At 39.3% G+C, this 25822-nt stretch overlaps 1 protein-coding gene across 1 annotated transcript in view; it reads right to left on the reverse strand.

Moving 5' to 3' along the window:
• Positions 1–24252, reverse strand: part of Orc2 (origin recognition complex subunit 2) — a 122701-nt gene extending 98449 nt beyond the window's left edge. Inside the window, exons 1-2 of the mRNA XM_090380663.1 lie at positions 24144–24252; positions 17477–17587 (exon numbers count right to left, since the gene is read on the reverse strand). Coding sequence (XP_090236789.1) covers positions 17477–17587; positions 24144–24252 — 220 coding nt within the window. The remainder of the gene's footprint in view (positions 1–17476; positions 17588–24143) is intronic.
• Between the last annotated feature and the right edge of the window lie 1570 nt (positions 24253–25822).

A 25822-nucleotide genomic window follows, 5' to 3' on the forward strand; every position in this document is an offset into this window, starting at 1 on the left:
GCAGATTTACTTAACAAGTACAGGTCGATGTTGCAAAAAAGTCGTGAGTTAGGGTTAAATTTGAAAGTGTCTGCAATTCTGCCCAGACATGACAGAAGAGAGTACATGATGAGAGCCTTGTCAATCAATTCGGCCATGGAGGGAATGTGCAAGGCTCAAGGGGTATAATTTTTTTCAGCCTGGTCTGTGCTTGTTAACAGGAGAGACTGCTTCTACAGGGATGGGATACACTTAAATAGAAAGGTTGCAAGAATATTTGCTGATGCTATCGAGGCAGTGTTAAGTGGGTCGGAAAACTGCTAGCTTGGGGGGGGGGGGATTCACAGACTAAAAGTAGCCGCAGGCAGAAGTGAAGGTGATTCTTGCACTACTTCTATTAGAATAAGCAGTGGCCTGGAGCAAGGGGTGCTGGGGGTTTCAGGGACTGATGGCAGTCTTCGTGAAACAGGTGGGTATATGGGATGTGTTAGGGTAACTAAGAATAAGAATAGGTGCATGTATACCAATGCTAGAAGTATAGTAAATAAATTTGATGAATTTGAAGTGTTGGTCCAGACATCAAAGGCGTACATTGTTGAGATAGCAGAGACATGGTGTCACACAGATATTAGCAATGCAGAATTGGAATTTGGGGAGTACAATGTGTACAGAAAGGATAGACAGGATAGGAAGGGAGGAGGTGTTATGCTGTTCATTAAGAAAAACATAAAATCAAAAGAAGTGCATCCTACTGATATAGATCGACAGTGCACTGTTGAGTCAGTTTGGTATGAAATTAGCACTGCGAAAGTAAAAATAAGAGTAGGAGTGTGTAATAGGCCTAGTGACTCAAATGGGTACAATGAACAATTGTACAGAAAAATAGAGTGGGCTAGTAAATCAGAATGTCTTATAATGGGGGATTTTAACTTCCCAGATATTGACTGGAACTTGTAGTTGGTCACTTGCACACTAGTAAGATTTTGTGGATTTATTGAATGATTGTTTTCTGCAGCAGCATGTTCGAGAGGCAACCAGAGAGGGTAATGCTCTTGATCTGGTTATCAGCAGTGATCATTCGTGTATTAAGAATTTGCAGATAAAGGAACCACTAGGTGGGAGTGACCATTCGTGTATTAAGAATTTTCAGATAAAGGAACGACTAGGTGGCAGTGATCACAGTGTACTGATGTGGGATTTACTTAAAGATATAATTACCATTAGGGGTAAAGGAAAGGGTTTTTGCTTCTGTAAAGGTGACTACAGTGGTCTCAGACAGTTTTTAAACTCTGTACAGTGAGATCAACTGATGATGTTACCAACAGCAAATTCTAAGGGGGAAGCATTCAAGGAATTAATCGTGGAACCTACTAAAAGTTTCATACCTATTAAGAAATATTGTTCAAAGTTTAGGCCTAAATGGTTGTCAAATGAACTAATAGTTTATATCTGTCATAGACACAGAAGTCTATGACAGATATAAACTAGTCTGTAATCAAATCACAAAGGAGGTTAGGCAGGCAAAGGCAGATTACGAGAAATCTTTGGCAAAGGATGCTAAGAAAAACAGCAAGAGTTTCTTTGCTTATATAAACTCTAAAAGGAAGGGGATGAATCTGATTGGTCCACTTGACATCGATGGTTCGACTGTTGATGATCTTGCTCAGATTGCAAACAAACTGAATGAGTATGTTGCATCTATATTCACACATGAGGAATTATTAAGGTTTGGAAATGCCAGAAGGTTATCAAACTGTAGCAGGGTGCTTAATGATTTTGTAATAACTGAGAACAAAGTGGTGGAAAAATGGTTCAAATTAAACATAGGAAAGGCACCTGGGGTGGATGGAATCTATCCAGTTATATTAAAGGAGGTGGCAAAGGAAGTAAGCAAACCTTTAGCTATAATTATGAGAGCATACTTGGATTCAGGGGAGGTCCCCCACGGACTGGAGATGTGCAAATGTATCCCCAATTCACAAAGAGGGATCGAAGGGTGACACGAGTAATTACAGACTAGGCCTCCGTAGCCGAGTGGTCTGGAGAGGGAGTGCAGTAGCACACGCTCTTTGAGTAGACCGGAGTTCAAGCCCCTGACTGCTGAATACAGTCGATCTGTCAATCCGAAATGGACCAGCTTGGCAGATTATGGTCCATTTCCCTCAGCATGAATTGTTGAGGAGGCGTCCATCCTGCAGTGAGTTGATAATGGCTGCACTTTATCTTTTTATTTTTTTTTAGTTTTAACTTCTGTTCCGGGTAAAATAATGGAGTCACTGGTTAAAGATGTATTGTAGGATCATCTAGACAAGACTGCACAATAATTCAGACACAGCATGGGTTTGTTAAGGGAAAGTCTTGTCTGACAAATTTTATTGGGTATTATGATGTGATTACAAAGAAACTGGATGCAAAATATAATTTTTATATCATATAGTCAGTCCTCGTATAGCACGACAGTTGTTTCCTAGAAACCCTCGTGCAATGCAAAATCGTGCAATATAAACAACAGGCCCTGTGGGAAAAATAGGGTTAGGTGCCGACCACCCGAGAAGTCGTAATAAAATACTTACGTATTTTACTTACGTATTTTATTACGACTATTACGTAATAAAATATTGCTGCTTTTGCTTCTATCATAAGCAAACTTGTTTTTTGTTTGATTTTCCATCCAAACAGATAACAGCCGTTCCATCTCTTCCAATTCTTTGTGTCTTATTCTAATGGATTTTAATTACACTTTGAGTTGTTCCTGCCATGAAAGTTTTTATTTTCTCTGCATTCTTTGTAATTCTCGGCATTGCCTCATTTAGGTCTGTAGCACGTGCAATATCAAATGGTCTTTCATTTTGCTCAAAGCGTTTCACAATTTCATATTTTTTCTCTATCAACAGAGGCGGACTGGCCATAAGCTTTACCGGGGAAACCCCGATGATCCGGTGTGATTTTGGCCATAAACCATAGTATGAGACCACTACAAATTTTCCCGGGGAAGAATTTTTGACCCAGTCTGCCTCTGTTTATCGATATTGCTTTTCGTTTTCTCTCTGAATCTGCAGTGTCTTCACCAGGACGCTTCCTTTTCACACCTTTTAAGTATTTTACTCATTTTTAGGGAATAAAGCACAATTACAAGTCGAGATGCTGAGGCTTTTGCAATTACTAATGACCTAGCACAGATTGTTCATTTACCTACAAGAATACCAGACAAACCTAATCATACAGCCAATACGTTTGATCTTTTTCTCACAAACAACCCTTCTAAGTACAAGGTTGAAGTGAGCGGTCCTTTAGGCACTTCAGATCACACCTTGGTGATTGTCTCTTCTCCAGTGGAACCTTTATCTCATGGCTATTCCCAACCTCGTATTGTTTGGCATTACAAGAATGCAAAATGGGATGACCTGCGAGACTTCTTTTCTTCTTTTCCTTGGTCGGATTACTGTTTCAAAACTTCTGATGTCAACGTTTGCTCAGATCGTGTCAGTGAAATTATTCTTGCAGGAATGGAATCCTTTATCCCACACTCCACTTTAAAATCTCGTCCTTTATCTAAACCTTGGTTTTCCAATAAATGTGCTAAGGCTGTCCAAGAGAAGAACGTTGCATATCGTAATTGGCTTGTTTCTAATTCTTCAGTTTCGTTTTCTGCCTACACCAAAGTTCACAACAATTGTAAAGCAGTTATTAATCAGTCCAAACTAGAGTTTGATCAGGCTAAGAGTAGAAAACTTGCTTCTTGCCCTAATGGTAGCCGAGCATTCTGGTCTCTTGCCAAAGCTATTGGCCGCAACTTTTGCCCATCTCTGCTCCCACCTCTGTCCAAACCAGATGGTTCTATTGTCACTTCAGCCAAGGATAAAGCTGACCTGCTAGCATCCCATTTTTCTTCCAGCTCATGTATTAATGACCTTGGTAAAACACCTCCCACCATTCCTAACATGCTCCATTCAATGCCTCATGTGGTCTTCCGTCAAAAGGATATCAGAAGGATTTTGATGAATCTTGATGCTACGAAAGCTCCAGGTCGTGATGGTATTTCTCCACTTGTTCTCAACACCTGTGCTCCTGAACTTACTCCTATTCTTTGCCGCCTTTTTTCACTTTCTTATTCCAAAGGTGTTTTTCCTTCTGCTTGGAAATTTGCTCATATCCAGCCAGTTCCTAAAAAGGGTGACAAATCCCTCCCATACAATTACCGTCCCATTGCAATTACTTCTACTCTTTCTAAAGTAATGGAGAAATCAATTAACTGCCAACTTTTAAACTAACTAGAAACCTTCCATCTGATCAACGATCGCCAGTATGGATTCTGTCAGTGTCGATCCACTGGTGATATTCTGGCTTATGTTACCCATTTATGGACTAATTCAATGGAAAGGTTCGGTGAAACACAAGTAGTTGCTCTTGACATCTCAAAGGCTTTTGATCGTGTTTGGCATAAAGGTCTTCTAAACAAGCTTCCATCTTATGGTTTGCCAACTGTTTTTAGTAATTGGTTATCCAGTTTTCTCTCTGATCGCTCACTGAGAGTGATGGCAGATGGCTCTCTGTCTTCTAACTTCTCCACTAATGCCGGTGTCCCCCAAGGTTCAGATCTTTCCCCCACTCTTTTCCTCTTGTATATCAATGACCTTCTTCCATTGACTGGAAATCCTATCCATAGTTTTGCCGATGATAGCACATTGCATTCAACTTTCCATTTTGAGAAACCTTGTCCAGCTCAATCAGCTTCAAGTTCTTGAAAATCTGCTGCCAATTCCTTAAATGCCGATCTTCAGGTAATTCTCCAGTGGGGCAAAGACAACTTAGTTGATTTCAACCCTTCTAAAACTCAATCTTGTCTTATATCTCGCAAAAAGGATTCTTCTGTTCCTATGCTTATCTTTAGTGACACTCCGATTTCTAGGCAAAATGATATATCTCTTTTGGGGATTACCCTGACTTCTAATCTCTCTTGGCACAAGCACATTACACATATTGCTTCCTCTGCATCTAAAAAACTTGGTTTTTTCTTTCGCTCTCGCCGTTACTTTTCTTCCAAACAGCTGCTCAATCTGTATAAATCGCAAATCTGCCCTGCCATGGAATATTGTTCCCACATCTGGGGTGGTGCCCCCAAAACCTCTCTCAGGCTTCTTGATTCCATTCAGAAGAGGGCAGTTAGCTTAATTAATGATTCATCTCTAACAGAGTCTCTCCCCTCGCTTTCTCATAGACGCACTGTTTCTGCTGCATGCCTCTTCTACATATACTTCCATGGGCACTGTTCTTCTGAATTGGCTTCTATAATTCCCGCACTCTCTTTCAAAACAGTCCGAACACGTGCTGCCACCAGCCAACATCCATTTACTGTCCAACTTCAAACCCACAGAACCAACTTTTCATCTTCCTCATTTATTCATTCAACTGCCGTTTTCTGGAACAACCTTCCTTCATACGTATTTCCTGAAAACTACAATCTACAGAAGTTCAAGTCCAATATCAACAAATATCTTCTTTCGTCTTTTCAATCTCCAACCCAAGCACGGTACGAAGTACTATAGGTTCTAATACCTCTCGTGTTTGGGGTTCTCATAAAAAAAAAAAAAAAAAAAAAAAAAAAAATTACAAAACGAGGAGGCATGCTTGATACACATAAACAAAGCTGCATGCATGTAGCAATTGAATAAACAACACTGTAAAGGCAGAGATACACTTAACACCTCACATTTTACTAAAGCACATTTCTAGGGGTTACTACAATAAAACAATTTCCAGTTGCGTTTCTGCTAGTGGAATCTGTTATAAACTGGTAGTAAACTCAATCTAATTGCATTATACCGATAGCTGGAATCGTGTTGGGTTTTAAGTTATTATGGTGAAATGTGTTTCCCCTTCACTGATATAAAAGACATAAATACATTTTCAGAATCTTCTCTTCATTCCTATCGTGTTGCGTTCAGTTGGGGTGATTCCGCATTCGATTGCCATTTCTCGTAAACACAAAGGTGAATCGTGCATAAGCGAATTCGGTTCTTGTTATATAAGATATCGTTTATGATCGAACTCGTGTAGTGTAAACACGTGTTATACGAGGACTGACTGTACTTGGATTTCAGGAAAGCTTTTGACACTGCTGCGCATGGAAGACTACTGTATAAACTGGAGCAGAATGGTATTAAGGGTAAGTTGCTACAATGGATAAAAGGATGGTTGAGTTGGAGAAGACAAAGGGTGGTAATCAATGGGTGCTGCTCTTCGTGGACTAATGTTATTAGTGGAGTCCCACAGGGTTCGGTGTTGGGTCCACTGTTGTTTTGTATATTTATCAATGATATTGATGAAGGTATATCAGGCTTAGTGTCAAACTTTGCAGATGACACAAAGGTTGGCAGGGTTGTTAATGACAGTAATGGCAGTGTGCTACTGCAACAGGATCTAGAAAATTTGGGAAGGTGGGCTCAAAAGTGGCAACTGAAGTTTAACATTGACAAATGCAAAATACTTCATATGGGTAAAAGTAACCCCAGAGAAATGTACCAACTGTGTGGTACTACACTTAAGGTGGTAGAAAATGAAAAAGACCTGGGAGTAATTGTGCAGTCAGATATGAAGTTTTCTGAGCAGTGCAGACAGGCTGCCAGGGCAGATCATGGGGTTTTGTCAATGATATACAGGAATTTTGCTAGCAGGAAAAAGGAGGTGATTGTCCCTCTGTATAAGGCAATGGTCAGGCCACGCCTTGAGTACTGCGTACAGGTCTGGAGGCCTCATTTTAAGAAGGATGTAGATTTGCTTGAGCGTGTACAGAGAAGGGCAACAAAGTTAGTGAGGGGAATGAAGGGATCCTCTTACCAAGAGAGGCTTAATTTCTGCAAATTGCAGCAGCTGGAGACTAGGCACCTGCGAGGTGATCTCATTGAGGTGTATAAGGCCTTGAATGGGTTGAGCAAGCTGAATTCTGATGGGATTCTTCCACTTGTTCAGATTATGAACCCAAGGGGCATAAATTGAAATTGAGGAAAGACAGATGTAGAATAGATGTGCAGAAATTTGTCTTTAGCCAGCTGGTGGTTAATTGCTGGAACAAACTTCCATCTGTCATTGTGGAAGTTGATAGGTTAAATAAATTTAAGGAGGAACTGGACAAACATTCAGAGGGAATGCTTTGTATTTTTATTATTTTTTTTTTTTTTTGGCTGATGCTACATAAGCTTATACACTTGCTATATTGCATCACATGCCACTACTACTATTACAGCCATCAAAACTCTTCCAGTCATTTTGCGTTCAAATAAAAAAGCATGGATGATGAAAGCCCTATTTTAAGTCTGGTTTACGTCATATTTCTGTCCAACGGTTGAAGCCTATTGCAAAAAAATAATCTTACTTTTAAAGCTATGTTGCTTTTAGATAATGCACCTGGACATCCTTCTGCACTTGGTAACTTAAATGAAAATATGAAAGTTGTTTTTTTAATGGCAAATATGACTTCATTATTGCAACCCATGGACCAAGGGACGATTGCAACTTTCAAGGCTTACTATCTCCATAGAATATTTGCAGAGGAACTTGAAGCTACAACAGGAGACAATGCAATTACAGTACCAGAATTTTGGAAAAAATATAACAGATGAGTGGCCATTGAAAATATTCATGCAGCATGGGAAGAAGTGACAGCCAGCAATATGAGAGCAGTTTGGAAGCATCTTTTACCCCATTGTGCTAACGATTTTACTAGCTTCAAGGATAAAGTTCAAAAAGTTATTAAAGACATAACTAATATGGGTAATAACTTTGGTTTCAAGGCTTGGACACGGCTAACTTTTGAGAATTACTGAATTCGCATTTAGAACAGCTAAGGGACAACGATCTCTTTCAAATAGAGGAACAGCACGTACGAAAAAGCTGAAGAAAAAGAATATGAGCCAGATGAAAATGTTACCACAAAGGAGATAACAGTAAAAGAACTAGTCAAAATCATTCGTATCACAGAGAACCTCAAACAAAAGGTAACGAATGTTGATCCTAACATTGAAAGAAGCATGTTATTTCAGTGCCTAGAGAAGCTTGTTGTCGGCTATCGGAAATTGTATGATGAAAAAAAGAAAGCCAAAACTGTTCAAACAACCGTGTTCGAATATTTCTGTAGCAAATACAGTAAATCCCAATTATTTTTCAGGGGTTACGTTCCTGAGAAATACCGCGAGTTATGGCTCCCATAGTAATAAAGGGGTTCCGTTCCAAAGCATGAAATATATAAGAAAAACTAGTCTAAAATTTTGTCTATGTACGTATTATATGTACCTTCATAATATGACTATGTACATAGTGAAATGCAAGCATATGGCATCGAAATGAAAATAAGAAACAATTTAATATTAAATGTAATATTTATTAGAAATTTCAAACAAATCTTTCAAACCAGCGCCTTTGTTAGCTTAAAAACTTATCCCGCCAGTGCTTTCACCAATTTTGCTAAAGTGTTGATAAAGGAGTTTTGCATTTTCACGAATGACGAGTGAACTTAACGGAATTTTTTCTTGAGTTCGGTCTTCTATCCACAGATTTAAAGCTTTTCCATTTTTTCTAATTTAACATCACTAGTCACAGAGCAAATTTTTGAAACAATTAGTGTGTTTTCACAAACACTGGCGGATTTTTTCTTCCAATTTCTTGATTAGATCGTACCGTTCACTCATTGATTTTATAATGTTTTGCCACTGAGGAGACACTTTCACCATTAGAAATTTTATGAATTTTGTGAACAGCGCCACTAGTGTGAAGTCAAGTAAAATGTGCTCCTACTTTTTGGATGTGTTTGCGCGTCTTTAGCAACCCCTGAGCTGGAAAAATATGTGTCAGTGAAAATATATGAGGTGGTGAGTCTAGAGGTTAAGTTTTGGGAGTTGGGGTTGAATATTTACACAGAAATAACTGATTTAAATTTTACAACAATTTATGCTCTCATTTCATATAGAAAAACATTGCTCCATAGGAAAAGCATTGTGGAAATCCTATAGTGAATTTTCCCATAGAAGTTGCATTGGTCCATAGACTTTATATGGGACAAGATGGCTGCCTGGCTTTAATTCTTTTTAAGTGTCCAGGGATACACTATAACAGGGATAGTGACACCTATCTGTGGTGGTTATATAATCTCAGGTGGAATTTTGTTATTAAAATTGGAAAATTCAATGTTTTCCTATGGATGGACTTTTTCCCATAGGTTAACATAGGATTTATGGTGGGCTGGTTTTGGGCTAAAATTAGCAAACCTTTAAAACTCAATATCTGCTTAACTATTGGGATTGAGGTTCTCATCTTTGGTAGGTGAGTTCTTAAAGAAATTACTTATTTTTCAAGATTTTTTCTAGCTCCATCTGGTGATTAGGAGCTGAGATACAGGAACTAGGTTTAGGCAAAATCAAAACTTTTATGCTGATTTTTGCCCATTGGTTAACATTGGAAAATATATATATTTTGAACCAGATTTTTATTGTAGGTGAGAGGTAAGTGTAAGGAATACAGGACAGTCAAGCAGAAGAGGATCCCTTTAATAAATAAATAAAGAACTTTTATTACAGGAAGAAGAGGACATATTAGAGATAAGGAGAATCGTGGTAGTTTTCTTTAAACAAAACATACATTATGGATATAGAATCTAGTAGGGAGATAGCTGGGGATTTGGATATAGAGGGGGTGTTCTCTGGCGAGTCTGGGGATAAACCAGAACCCCGTAAGAAACAAAAGGGTAAAAATGTTACATCAATCAAGGGAAGTTCTAAGGGTGATAAAAGTAAAACTAAACGGAAAAAATCTGTTTTTATTGACGTGGAAAAAGGTAAACGCGATTCTGAGGGAGGTACCTCTACTGACTCGGAGTCATCAGCGTTAAGATCTCCCGAGGTTTTTAAAACATTAAAAGGTTGTAAGGTTCCTTTGACCCCTAGGGTGGTGCCTCATGGAGACAGGGACATAATCAGTAATATAGATAAAGATAATGTAGTTTGCCCCCCTAAGCTAATTGTGGACTCATCCACGTTAACGGAGCTAGAGGAAGTAGACGTGTCTGATCCTTCCAGTTCATTTGTATCAGATAAGAATCGGAGAGAAGTGACACAGAGATGGGAATCGATATTGAGCTCCCAACTTGATGATGATCCCGTTTCTGGACAGGTCCAGGAGGTCTCTGGAATATGTTCTGCGGTTTCAAGGACTAAAAAAGCCCTCACAGATTTTTTGTTTTCAGAATCCAGTGGGGTTACTGCTGTTGCTGCTAGTCGCATCTTGGGCTTTTGGGCAGATGTGGAAGCAGTGAATACGACTCAACTAGTGGACAATGAGCGCTTAAAGGTACGCTCAGCTGAGCATGAGACTCGTGCGGAACTTTTTAGTAATTTGTTGACGACGCAGACTGAGTCAGGAAGTTTGAATCCTAGATATAATACATTTGCAAAGGTTGTTGGAAGTGGTTTGATTGGAGAGGATGAACCAGTTTTATCGAAGTCAGTTGGGAATCGTGAGAGTGCTCGCGGTTCTGTTCGCGGGGCTCCTGAATTCCAGTCTGACACTAATAACATAGTTATTTTTCGTCCATCAGAAGGCTCTGAGATTGACTCTAGTCTGAGCGGGGGAACATGTTCCCAAACTGTAGCAAGGGACCAACCAGAGAGTATGCCATCTACAAAGGACACCGGAGAAGAGAAGTCAACAGAAGTTCCCTTGGATCCTACCTTGCCTGAAGGCACAGTGTATGAAAAATCTCTAGCCTTGAAGACGGCATTAGAGAATGTTTTCAAAGAACCATCAAACAGAATTACAACAGGTATTAGATCGCGGATTGCAAACATTTTCAGTAAGATGGAAGCCATGCTGATAGAGACCTTCCTAGAAAATGAAAAGGCAAACGTGAAGATACAAATCTACGAACAATGTGGGGCAAATCAAATGCAACAGCGTGCCCCCACATATGTCCAGGCGCTGAGGAATGGCTCAAACCAGTTACAACCAAACGAAGAAGGGCAACAAGAAAAAAGGCAACCACTCTTGAAAACACCAAACTTGGTGGTTCTCAGACCGACAACCCTGGAAAACACTGAAAATGTCAAATCCAGCGAAGAACTGAAGATTAAATTTATGAAAGAGATGAAAGATGACTTGAGGACTACTAGAATTAAAACAATAAGAAAAACAAGAAGCACAGGATTAATAATAGAAACAGAAAATAAGGAAGATATACAGGCAATAATGGAAAACCCAAAACTTGTCAAGTTAGGGCTAACAGCGGAGCCGCCAAAAAAGCGTGGGCCTTCAATTATAATATTTAATGTAGACCAAGACGTAACGCCTGAACAACTAGCAACTGAAATTGTCACCAAAAATCTAAGGAATTTAGCCCAGGACGCACAAAAAAAATGCATGGTAACACCAAGGTATTCAACCGGTACCAGATCGGGAACCAATAGGAACTGGGTAGTTGAACTAGACCCATCTGCATGGCAACAGCTGAAAAAATGCAACAGAATATATATAGAATGGGGATCCCACCGGTTCCGGGAGCATGCAGCGGTGCCGAAATGCTTTCGGTGCTGCAAGTTCGGACACACAACCCACACCTGTACTCAGACAACGCCTACTTGCGGCCATTGCTCTGGCAAGGGCCATGAGTACAAAACTTGCCCCAACAGGGAACAGGATCCAACCTGTGCCAATTGTAAAGCAGCCAAAATGGAATACACACATTCGATCAGAGATCCAAACTGCCCGGTCTATATCAAAGCAAAGGGTCAATACCAAAAGAGAATCGACTATGGAGACAAACAATAAGAAATATAATACATCCAAAATAGAGATCATCCAACAAAATGCGCAAAGAGCCAGAGCAGTGGCAGAACAGCTAAGGATAAAAGCTGACGAAATCAATGCAGACATTCTCATACTCCAGGAGCCGTACACCCATTCTAAACGGGTGTGTGGATACCCAATCACATATAAGATAGTACACGAGGAGGAAGATACCCCTTGGGCGGCGGTAGTGGTACGCAACCCAGACTACACAGTCACGAAAGTTAAACAACTATGCTCGTCATGGGCAGCTTGTGCCCACGTATTGACGCCGCTAGGCCAGTTCTACATAGTGGCACTGTACTGTAGACCGGGGGAGGACATTACCCCAGCTACACAATACCTTCAAGTTTTGGTAGACTTGCTCCTGGACGAGAAAATAATCATAGGGGGAGATGTCAATTGCCGATCCCCCACCTGGCACAGCCTGACTCCGGACAGAAGCAGAACTCGGAACGGGCAAATACTAGACGAATATCTTTCTAACTCCTCGATCATGGTACTAAATCGGCCGCACCAACTGCCCACGTTCTGTAACACACTGTGGGAGGCCACGATCGACGTGGCCTCCCACAGTGTGTTCGGGATTCGTGGACAACGTCTGATCACAGAGTGATTACCTATCAGATAGCAAGGTCACTTGACAGAGCCCCATTATCCAAGCAAATACAAAGCCGCTATGCCATTCGCAAAGCAAATTGGGAACGTTTTAAGGAAATCCTAATACCAGCAACGGCCCAACATCTAACTGAGACAAATCAGCTCGAGGAACCCAATAAAACCCAAACTAAAGTAACCAAGATAATAACAGAAGCCAGCAATGCAGCAAAAAAAAAGAAGCCTGATCCGGTGGGCTGTCCCGTGGTGGACCCTGGAAATTCAACAGCTCAGACGGGAAACAATTAAAAGAAGAAAACAATTCCAACGGGCAAGGCGCACATGGCCGGCCCATGAGGTTGAAGCTTTAAGGGAAAGATATAGAGAAGCCAGAAACAGCTACACAAATGCGATCGTCAAGAGCAAACGCAAGGCCTGGGAGACCTTTGTTAGCACAACAGGGAACACCGAACCCTGGGGTGTGGTATACAAGATAGTGACGAATAAACTTCCCAGGGGGGAAGTCATTTCAACCACCCAGACACCACAAGGTGATTATACCACCACGTGGCAACAATCTATAAGCAATATATTAGATGCCATCTTCCCGAAACCAATAGAGCCAACACTGCCAGAGCAACTTATCATCTGTCAAGATAATGAAGTTTATTCAACAGACACTCAGGAGCCACCCTTCACACGGGATGAACTACAACAAATGGCAACCCTGATAAGAAATAATAAATGTCCAGGCCTGGACTACTTAGAACCCGAAATTATTAAGAAGACCGTGGAGATCGTTCCAGACCTCCTCTTACACCTATATAACAGCTGCTTGGCTAAGGGCATCTTCCCCAAAAAATGGAAGACAGCAAAGGTAAAATTAATCGCCAAAAATTCGAACAAACCACCCCACCTGCCAAACTCTTATCAGCCAATAGCCCTACTGCCGGTTGCAAGCAAACTGCTTGAAAGACTACTCTGCACAAGGATACATCAGCATTACCAGGCAGCGAAACTCAGAGACATTGCAATACGGATTCAAGAAGGGTTCGTCTACTGTGGAAGCCTTGCGTAGCCTATCGGAATTAGCAGCAAACTGCAATAATAAATATCTTCTAGCCATCTCCGTTGACTTCGCTGGGGCGTTCCACACCATTTGGTGGCCGAGTGTACTGGCAAGACTAAGGCTGGCACAAGTGCCGATCAACTTATACTCCATAATTAGGTCATATCTCTCCGAGAGACGCATCATCGTGGAAGCACCTTATGGTAGAGTGAATCGTGATGTCCACAGGGGCTGTCCCCAGGGTTCTGTTCTGGGGCCGCTCCTGTGGAATATGGTTTTGGATGGGTTCTTGGCTTTGCACCTCGGTGATGTGCGCTCCCAGGCCTTTGCTGATGATTTGGTCCTCACCATTGCTGCAGATAGCCGGGCCCAGCTAGAGGAAAAGGCCAATCAGGCAATGCTGATATTGCAAAACTGGACCAGAACCCACTGCCTGACGATATCAACAACAAAGACGTCCTCCGTCCTGCTAAAAGGCAAGCTTGATATACGTAGACCGCCACAAATAAAGGTGGGACCTACCACAATAAAATTAGTGACCCAGTTAAAATATTTAGGAGTTATACTGGATGGTAATCTTACCTTTAAACACCATCTAACTTATATCAGAGCCAAAATCAAAAGATACTCTGGATTGGTGGCTAGGATCGTCAGGCGGGACTGGGGGTTAAACCAACGCACCCTGTCATTGTTTTATAAAACAACCTTCCTACCGATCATCACTTACGCCTCAGCAATATGGTTTTCCAAAACAGGAACTGTAGTAAACCGACGCATCCTTGATGCAACGCAAAGAACAATCCTACTGACAGTTACACGTGCTTGTAGGACAACCAGTACCCACGCGCTGCAGGTCTTGGCCGGAGCTCTTCCCCTTGACTTAGAGATCATGCGTAGGGGAATGAACTACCACATAGAGAAAGGAATACCTTGTACATACCATGGCTATACTGTGGACGTTAATGCACCACAAAAAAATGAAAAGACAAGGATGCAAAAACACCTGATGCAAGTTTGGCAGGAGCGTTGGGCCAACTCAAATAAGGGAAATATCACCAGGAAATTCATTCCGAACATCGACAGGATGTACCCCAGTCCCCCAACTTGGTTTCAACCTGGCTTATACACCACCTATTTATTGACTGGTCACGGGGCCTTTAAGGCCAAGCTGGCAGCGCTGGGGATTGAGGTGGATCCGAGATGTGCCTGTGGGGAGCTTGAGTGCTGGGAGCACATTATGTATGATTGCACCCATTATGAGGACCTCAGGTGCAGACTGATCACTGCAATACACTACCTCCCCAAGAACTTGGAATCACATCTATTGGACTCACTTGAGGAATACAGGGAGCTAAAGGAATATGCCCAAAAACTATTTGGTAGGCGTAAAACACTGATAGCCATCTACAGAAGAAGATAAAAAAAAAAAAAAAAAAAAGAGAGAGACACAGAACACGCGTGGAGAGGACTCAAGGAGAACCTCGCCCAGGAACCTGCTTACTACTAATCATCTAAAACCAGCGATCGCAAGAATAACCCCATGGAGCTGCGGATCTTCCCATGATGAAGAGAACCACAGCCATAGCTAACAGACCAACAATGGACCTGACCAGTGTTCATAGCTGAGGAAAAATATGGCTATCAATGACAGAGAAGACCAACGAAGATAGAGAAACTCCAAGTTGCTGCCTCAACGGAGCCATATTGGCTCTATGCTCTGCACTCTCTTGTGCAGTGCAATTCTTTTACTCCCACTCCCGGCAGGGGAGAGAGGTGACGGCTTGCTGTTGTCTCTCTTCCCTGCCACACCATTTCTTCCCTCTGGTGGGGCATGGGCATGCCTCACTGAAAAATTGGGAGTCACCTACCCTATCGACCCTCTTCTTCCTATTTCACCCCCCAGCCTTCACTCTCCCCTCCCAGCACTTTTTCTTGCACAGCGTATAGCCCTACACGTCCAAATTTAAAATACACCAAAAAATTTCGCCCAACCTTTTAGGCACTTTAGAAACAGGTTTTCAGCTTCAAACCCCATATTAATGCTTTAATGTAAGTGATTTAAAATCAACCGCGGTCGTTCCAATTTTATTTTAGGTCCTAGCCACTAAAATCCCAGGAAAGTAAGTGGCAGGACCTGCCAGAGTACAATTGACTCAATGGTAACACCCCGCTAGCCTCCACGTGGCGAGGTATGGGCAACGTCTGGTCCCATTAGGGGCCTGGCGGCCAATAAGCCGGATAAACAATGGGCACAACATATAACACTACTCATGACCCACACACTTCTAAATCTCTGGCTTTGACAGGGTACTATTACCGATACATAGAACATTCGCGGAGATGGGAGAAATCCCAGGAGCCGCTAGACCCTCAATACCTCATACCTCATTAGAAATTTTATCTAATAACTCAATTTTATTCGCTAATGTCATCACCTTCTTTGATCTTTTCACATTTCCCTTGTTATTCGTAGCCATATTTTTGTACGGGTTAGAAAGAACTTGTCCACAATAAAGTCACTTTCTTCCATTAACACACTCGAAAAAGTTATAAATTGATAAATTTATTCAATTTACAAGCATATAAATTAAAAGCAAACGACGAAACCTTCCATGACAAGCGCATAACACATACTAAACAAGGATTAGCGAGAAACATCCACGCTCGCGATTTTGTCACCCCCCCCAGCCACCGAGCGCTGTTTTGACTGGGAAAGATAATTTTAGCCACGCCCATGTTTTTTTATGGTGGAAATGTTCACAGCACTTTAAAATTCACATTTTTTAGGTTTCATTTTATATTAAATCAGCGACCGCGAATACTGTTGTTGTTTGTTATTTGGTTTTCAGGAGCATTAGCAACTAAGGCCATATTGCTCCGGGAATATGTGTTGGTCATTCCCTGACCTTTCCGCATCCTCCGTATTTGGTGGTGATGGGATCGAACCCTGGTCTAATCAAGAAGCGTGTGCTATGCACTGCCGCTCCTGCCCACCTGGCTACGGAGGCCCAACCGCGAATATGCGAAACCGTGAATACAGATACCGCGAATAGCGGGGGTTTACTGTAGTTAGTTTCTTCATTATGTATTTTATACAATAAACATTTAATTCTATAATTATTTTTATTATCTTTTTTATTTTTATTTTTATTTTACATAGAATGCAGTTAAAATGTTATTTAAAAGGTATTTTTAAAATTCTTTACAGACATTCCTAAGGGTCACAGACCAATTATAATTTTTTCTATTGATTATTCAATTATTATATTCAATTAATGTGTTTCTGTTTTGCATGATGCGCTCGCAGGACAAATTAACCACGTTAATCAAGACCAGTCTGTATAATTAAAATACTTCATTAAACAAATATATCTAATGCAGTAATAACATAATGCACCAGTCATGCTATGAAGTTACCAATTATATATAATTCAAATTAAAATGTTCTTATCGACATACCAGTTATTACGATATATACAATAATACTACCATGCTATTAAGTTTGCGGTATATGTATTAGGCTATACAACTAATGCCAACCTAAGTGATTTGAACTTTAGAGCTTCCTATTTATCCAATTAAAAAATATGAATTCCCCTACCACTCACTCTATAACGATACAGCAAGATTCAAACAACAGTATGATTTAATATTATAATAATGTAAGCAAAATGGCAAAATTCTTCAAAAACATTGTTTCTTGGAGCTGAAAATTCTTTGACTTGCATGTGGATACTATCATCCCTGAGTCTTTTGAATTAATGTAGTGCAATACAGAGGTAACTCGTGATGAAGTGTCTCCACAATATGAGATTGCTGCATTAAAGTAACAAATTATATATATACAAAATGAAGCTATGCCCTACGTATATAATAATGTTTTGAAGTTCTCATAGCATGAGGACTTTGCCTTGATTTAACCTGATAATCAGATAATTATGCAATTATCCAGTATTGTAGGAATAATAAATAATCTCCTTCTTGCATTATGCAAATACTCACCAGTAGGTATATGGTATTCTTCTTTTTCTCCTTCCACATCTTCATTAAAATTAGTTGGTAAACTATCAGAGAATAACAACCTTCTAGGTTTATTTTTTGCTTCCTTCTTAACTAAAATATAAAAGAACAATTTTGCACACATTCTATAGCAATTAACTTTAAAGACTTCATTTAAAATAACCATTCAGAAATTACTCAAGTTTAAGTTTAAATTAATAATACAGCAATTTACTATATGATCATCTGTATAATTGGTAAATTCTCTAAATTATGTTTGATGCCACAAAAAACAAAAGATATATGTATAATATATTATATATTTTATGCAAACTTATTGCCTATTATTAAAAATTATTGGGTGACAAATACTAGCATAGAATATAAAGTTCAATAAAATTGGCATAATCAAACAAAACTCCTACATACAAATAATCTACAGAATTATATAAAATAGTATGCCATGACTGTAATATCTGTAGGGGCAAATGATACAGAAAGAAAGCCTATATATTATCAATTAAAAAAAAAAAAAAAAAATGACTTCCCATATAACCTGTCCATCCTCTCTACTCAAACTACCTGCTTCCATAATGCCATGTGGCAATTTGTTCCAAAAATCAACTACCTGCTGCCTGAAAGCAATTTCCACAAATCTTAGCCCCTTATGTGTACTGTCTGAGCAAGAGTAACGATGCCAAAATTTAGCTTACACAATCCATTCAAAGCCTTAAATATCTCATTTTGATCTTCTTGCAAGCACCTGCCTAGTTCCAGATGCTGCAATTGCCAGAACTGAAGATTTTCTTCATGAGGGTACCCTCGTTGACTGCTGGAATAAGTTGCCCTCACGGGTAGTTGAAGCTGGCAGTTTAAATAAATTCAAAGGTAAACTGGATATTTACCTGTGGGAAAAGGGAAGCATATAATGTGTTTTGCTGCCACTGCAGCAAAAGCCTATGGCTTTCTTGTACTATATTGTGACCATTATTACTATGCCTGTCCAAATGGTCCTTCATTGCTTCTTTAACCTGTAATTACTCATGTTATAAATTAGAGATATAATTGCATTTCTCCAGTCCATGGGGACCTTCCCTGAATCCAAGGATGCTCTCATAATAATGGCTAAGGGTTTGCTTGCCTCCTTTTCTGCCTCCCTTATCATAATCAAATAGATTCAATCCACTCCAGGTGCCTTTTTTTATGTCTGTCTTCAACAATTTTCCCCCCACTTTCCTTCCAGTTATCAAAGTCATTTAGCTCCTTATTAGAGTTTGATAAACTTCTGACATCCCCTACCCCAAGGAATTCTTCATATGTAAATGTAGATGCAACAATAGCTATTTAATTTGTCCGCAACCTGAGCAAGGTCATCAACAGTTAACTCAAACATTAAGTGGCCCAACGTGATTCAACCCCTTCCTTCTACTGTTAATATAAGTATAGAAGTCTTGGCTGTTTTTCTTTGCATTCTTTGGTAAAGACTTCTCATAATCTGTCTTGGCTTGCCTAACCTCCTTTGTAACTTCATTACAGACTAATTTATATCTATCATGGGCTTCTGTATCACCTGATAATTTATATCATCCTGTGCACTTTTCCTTGCTTTTTTATGAAAAGCCTAGTAGCTTCATTGATTACTTCCTTGAATACTTCCCATTTAGAATTTGCTGTTCGTAACATTATTAGTTGGTCCCACTACACAATTTAAAAACTGTCTGAGACCTCTGTAGTCACCTTTACGAAAGCAAAAGCCTTTCCCTTGACAGTAGTTATATCTTTAATCAAATTCCACATTAGTACACTGTTTTATGTTTATAATCTTCATGATTACAATTTGTGAAATCAATTAAGAAGGGCTTTAACCTTTTCATAAATCCTTTATTTTTATATTAATCTATTATAAGGTATTCTGATGCCGTTTCTATGATTAAGTCAAATTTAGAAATAGAATACTTTAGTCTGGATTGGTTAAATTATGTTTAAACATTGCACTGTCCTTTACATCTGAAAGTTAATTTAGCACAAGTGCACTAGAAAATTTGGAAACATTAGACTGGCTGATGACACATCTAAACAATCAAGTTGATGGATTTCCTCTTCTGCAGTTTTTAGCATGGAAAATTCCAACTGTCGAGCAGATATCTACACCCAAGATGGTTTCTGTGTTGGATGTGATTTGAAAAATTTTTGTGAATGCAGCAACAAAATTGTTGAATGTGCTGTTACTGGATTCAGTAACATGGTCTGGATGTGCTATCTGATATTGAAGAATATAAAACTTGTTACTGTTGGGTGATGTATGCATATTGTTTAATTTTTCTTTTATAAATCTCCCTAGCCTTGGCTACACAAAGATATTTGCCTTTTGTTCAACTATTTTCATGTCTATTTAGGCAATAAAGATCTATACATATGTATATACATACATATATAAGATATACATTAATATGTATAAATTATTTAAAAGGCAGTTTATAATCTTTTATTATTTTATTTTTTTCTGAACAATATGAATATAGGAAAAGTACCATGAGCTTCAATAATGAAGGGAAGACTGAAATTGCAAAGTGGCTTGTTTTTTTTTTGTCAGTTGTTGGTGCATCGGTTTCTGTGGCTCCTCCCAAAGTTTTTCATAATGCACCTCCCAAAGTTTTTGCATTTTACTCTGATCAAAGCCCAAGGCGGGATTCGAACCCGCGACCTTTGGGTCTTGTTGTTGTTTTGGTTTTTAGGAGCATTAGCAACTAAGGCCATATTGCTCCGGGGATATGCAGTGGTCATTCCCTGACCTTTCCGCATCCTCCGTATTTCGTGGTCACGGGCTCGAACCCCGGTCTAATCAAACAGCATGTGCTGCGCACTGCTGCTCCGGCCCACCTGGCTATGGAGGTGCCCCCTGCAAAGTGGCATGTAAAATATGAAAGCCAGGTCAAGAAATGTTTTGGAAGCAAACTACCCACAACAAAGTTCATAAAACAAATTGTAAAGAAGTTTGAAGAAGTGGGAACAGTGCACAATCTGCCAAAACCCAGTAGACCTTGACTAATTTGGAACTTGTAAAAGAGGATACTGTAATAAGTCTGAAAAAATCTCAAAGAAAGTAAAGTTTGGAACTTAAAATAGCATAAACAGAATCATAAAGGAAGTTCAATACAAGGTTTATCATCCCATGTTGCTATAAAGTATGAATGAGGAGGACTCAGAAGACTGAAATTTTCAAAACAGTTTTTGGCCAGGAGATATCACTGAAAGTGTTTTGTGGATTGATAAAACCACATTTAAACTAAATGGAACTGTTAATTGCCATAACTGTGTTTATTACTTCTTAAACAATCCTCATTTATTCTTTAACAAGAATTTAAATGCTCCTGGCTTAAGAGTCTGGGCGGGAATTTGGAAGGTGTGTTCCCAGACCTTTTTCTTTGAGTGAACTGTGACAAGATAAAGCTACCTGAGCCTGCTAAAAGACAAAATCATTCCATTAATGCAATCCAAAATCAATTTTCAGCATTGCTTTTTTATGCAGGATGAAGCATTAACTCACTATTAAAAAAAAAAAAACTGAATTCTTATATGAAAAGTTCCCAGGTCAATGGATTTGATAGCAGGGTTCCATTAAATTGCACCATGCTCTCCAGATTTAACACTCAGTGATTACGTTTTGTGGGAATTCTTAAAGATTAAAGTATTTAGTAATAAGAACAGGTCTATCCTGGAACTTCAGTAGTAAACAGTTAGAAAATTTCTGGAAACTGTGTCTTGTATATCACTTGTAAAACTCCACTTTTGTAAAGACCCAAATGGCAGCCATGAGGCAGCAAAGGAAGTAAGCAAACCCTTAGCCATAATTATGAGAGCTTCCTTGGACTCAGGGGAGGTACCCACAGACTGCAGATGTGCAAATGTCACCCCAATTCACAGTTATTTTTTGTTATTTTGGTTTTTTTTAGGAGCATTAGCAACTAAGGCCATATTGCTCCGGGATATGCGGTGGTCATTTCCTGACCTTTCCGCATCTTCCGTATTTGGTGGTGACGGGCTCGAACCCCGGTCTAATCAAGAAGCGTGTGCTACGCACTGCTGCTCCTTCCCACCTGGCTACGGAGGCACCTCCCCAATTCACAAAAGAGGATCAAAGGCTGACACAAGTAATTATAGACCTGTGAGTTTAACTTTTGTTCCAGGAAAATTAATGGAGGCACTAGTTAAAGAAGCACTGCAGGATCATTTAGACAAGACTTCAGCTATAGCTCAGACACAGCATGGTTTTGTTAAGGGGAAGTCTTGCCTGACCAATTTGATTGGATACTATGATGCAGTCACAAAGGAACTGGATGCAGGGAATAACTTTGATATTATATACCTGGATCTTAGAAAGGCTTTTGATACTGTTGCACATGGAAGACTGCTGCACAAATTGGAGCAGTGTGGCACTGGAGGCAAATTGCTGCTGTGGATAAAGGGTTGGCTGAGGGGGAGAAGACAGAGAGTGGTAATCAATGGACACTGCTCATCGTGGACTAATGTTATTAGTGGAGTCCCTCAGGGCTCATGTTGGGTCCATTATTGTTTTCTGTATTCAGAAATGATATTGATGAGGGTATATCAAGCTTAATGTCGAAGTTTGCAGACGATACAAAGGTAGGCAGGGTTGTCAAGGACACTACTGACACTATGCTGCTGCAACAGGATCTGGAAAGGTTGAGCAGATGGGCTGAGAGGTGGCAAATGAAGTTTAACACTGACAAATGTAAAGTACTACACATGGGAAACAGCAACCCCAGAGCAACGTATCAACTCTGTGGTACTACACTGACAGTGGTAGAGAATGAAAGGGACCTGGGGGTGGTTGTGCAGGCAAATATGAAGTTCTCTGAGCAGTGGAGACGGGCTGCAAGAGTAGCTCATGGTGTATTGTCAATGATATATAGGAATTTTTCTAGCAGGGATAAGGAGGTGATTATTCCCTTGTATAAGGCAATGGTCAGGCCACACCTAGAGTACTGTATACAGGTCTGGAGGCCTCATTTCAAGAAGGATGTAGAGCTGCTGGAACGAGTACAGAGAAGGGCAACAAGATTAGTTAATGGAACAAAGGGGTGCTCTTATGAAGAAAGGCTTAAATTTTGCAAATTACAGTCTGGAGACTAGGCACCAGCGAGGTGATCTGATAGAGGTGTATAAAGCCTTGAATGGTTTGAGCATGCTCAATGCTGATGGGATTCTTCCTCTCGCTCAGAATAATCACCTGAGAGGGCATAAATTCAAATTGAGGAAAGACAGATGCAGGATAGACGTGCAGAAATTTGCCTTTAGCCAGCGGGTGGTTGGCTGGTGGAACAGACTTCCATCCCTTGTGGTGGAGGTTGATAGCCTAAATAAGTTTAAGGCTCAGCTGGACAGATATTTTGAACGAACAGAGGGGTGAAGTGGAAGTGGTTTTTTTTTTTTTTTGGCTGATGCTGCCTAAGCTTGCTTTCTTGCATCAAATGCCTCTACTAATGCTAATGCTTTCTATTGTGCTAGCATTCATTCAAATATATATTAAAAGCAGTGTAATTATTTACAGTCAAAGGCATTTCTTCACTTACATAAGTATACATTTTAATATTAATGCTGATACCCATAAAATTAAACATCAACCTTGTCCATGTACAGTGGTACATCTACTCAGTACTTTTTACAAGAAAAATTAATATTAAACACATTATTTAAAATGGATTTTGTTTGTCATAGCTTGCATTTTCTAAACCATCTTTAAAACAAGGATGTGGTTTGTTTTCAAAGTGCCAGAATGATGAAGAGTTTACCCCCCCACCTCTCAGTTACACCACTGGACAAACCAGGGCTGCCACATGCCAATGTGCAGCAGACAAAGACATCTAATCAAGAGGGAGGGGATGCAGTCCAGAATTTAATAATTTACAAATTTTAAAAATTAAAAACAAGACTGATTATTCTCATTTTTGTTTGTACTTCGATGAAAACATTACTATGAAGCTCATCCAAAATTTGTTTTCTGCCATAAATTATATGAAACAGAAATAAACATTACAATAAAATACATTTTTTGTTGTAAAATGTTATAACTTGGATGTTGTTGTAACATGGATGTTATTGTTTTGTTGTTAAATGTTTTAATTCCAAAATGTATTTTGTTATGTGTTGTTCACTGACCATTACAAAGTATATTGGGCTGGCTACAACCAACTGTTTTTCTTTCTTTCTTTTTTTTTTTTACGGAGGGGGTGCCTTTTGTACAAAGTCACCCCATAGGCAGTGGCACAGGCCACTGTTTTTAGTTACAGAGTCATTTTGTTTCATATTATATGATTGTACTAACGTGTTGACTCATAAAAGCTATCAATGTGGAATCCCTCCTTCCCCTCTCTGGGTATACTACTGGTTTAGTTATGTTGTTATCTTTTTAAAGTAATATTAAATACTCAACATGCGCATTTTAAGTGCATATAAATTCCTGACAATCCACAATCTTTCTACATTCAACTATATAAGTTACAACTTGAGTTATATAAAAACTACTTAGCAAAAGTAAGAACTACAACAAAAATTATATAACTCCATGTAGAATAAAAAATAAATAAACAATATATCACAGGGTGTATAGAATTAACTATTTATATCTAACAAGTTTAGATCTTCTCACCCTTTCTACTTTCACTCAGAGGTAAAATATTTTCAACTCCTTCCGCTCGTTCATCAATAAATCTCACTGTGGCGACCACTTGATCTTTCGCGCTTGACAAACCTGCCATGACAACTACATTTAGCGATCAGCGCGACATCTGTAACAAGAATTGAAATAAATTTAGACACTTCAGGCATAAGGGAACTATAAATAGAAATACAGTATTTGTACATACAGTACTGTACCGTATATGAGTTGGAACCAAGATCCAGAAAAAAAATGGCCACAGCATAAGGCATATAGAAAACTTATGTACCGTTTTATATATACAGTACTTTCAAGATAGAATTAAATAATGATTATTAAATAAAAGTACATTATTGACTTTTTTTTTTTTTAATTAAACAAAATATAAGAGTTGAAGCCTGAGTTCCACATGCAGGTAAGAAATGAAATTAAACATATGAAGCTGGAATATTAATCAATAATTTTAATTAGATTATAAAAACAATTAGTAAATTATATGGAGGTAGGAGGACATTCTCTCTTTTTTTATGGCCAGCATGCTTTAAAATGCTTGGTTAATGCAATGGTCTTAATGTCGATATTAGAATAAACCTTACTTTCACAAAGACTTGCATGCATTGCAATATTTTCAAATATAACGTCTTTAAAACTTTAAACCACCAATTATTGAATGCAGTTACAATACCAAGGCAACTCTTTGTGAAACCAAAGTTGTTCTGCGGTTCGAAACCACATTTGCCATACCCTACTTACACAATTGAAGTTAATACTAATGCAACTATAGTAAAAAGTAAAAAAAAAAGTAAAGTGCAGCCATTATCAACCCACTGCAGGATGGAAGCCTCCTCGACAATTCATGCTGAGGGAAACGGACCATAATCTGCCAAGCTGGGCCAGTGCGGGTTGGCAGATCGACCGTATTCAGCGGTCAGGGGCTGGAACCCCGGTCTACTCAAAGAGTGGGTACTACTGCACTCCCGCTCCTGACCACTCGGCTACGGAGGTAACTATAGTACCAGTAAGCAATTATGCTATCATTGACCATTTGGAGAGGGAACGTTATATCATGTGCAGAAACAACGACATAGAAAAATAGTTTCAAGTACGTGATGAGTCTTTGTTCAGTTTCCACGGATTCATTCTAAAAATGGAAAACGTTTCGAAGACTGATAATTTCCAAAAACAAGTAGCAAAACAAGTTCCGAAATAATTTCCGAAAACAAGTAGTTTAGGGAAGAGTCTGATAATCATAACTTATTGGTATACTGAATATCATTACAGTAATCTTCCCATTTACAAACGCCCTGCATTCATGAGAAATGGTTAATAATTCGGAAACGATTTTCTTATATATATATATATATATATATATATAATGAGAAGAATTCGTGTTGAGAAGAATGAAGGATGAGAAGAATTCGTGTCAAATAAACTTCTGGAGCTTATCACTGATGCATTGTTTATTTAAGCACATACACTGTACTTTATATAAAATCTATGATGCATTTAGATTAAGGACACCTACCTATTAACTGATTTTGATACCCTTAGCACACAGCATAGCTTAGTTATGTTGCAACTTAGGTTCCAGGAGGAGCAGGGAGTTCACAATTATTAACCTACCTTCTCCACGTCCATTAGTTACGGGATATACGACACTACGGGATCCA

The sequence above is a fragment of the Mastigoproctus giganteus genome, chromosome 9 (genome assembly GCF_048544385.1).
Source record: "Mastigoproctus giganteus isolate SK-2022 chromosome 9, ASM4854438v1, whole genome shotgun sequence".
Classification (NCBI taxonomy): Eukaryota; Metazoa; Arthropoda; class Arachnida; order Uropygi; family Thelyphonidae; genus Mastigoproctus; species Mastigoproctus giganteus.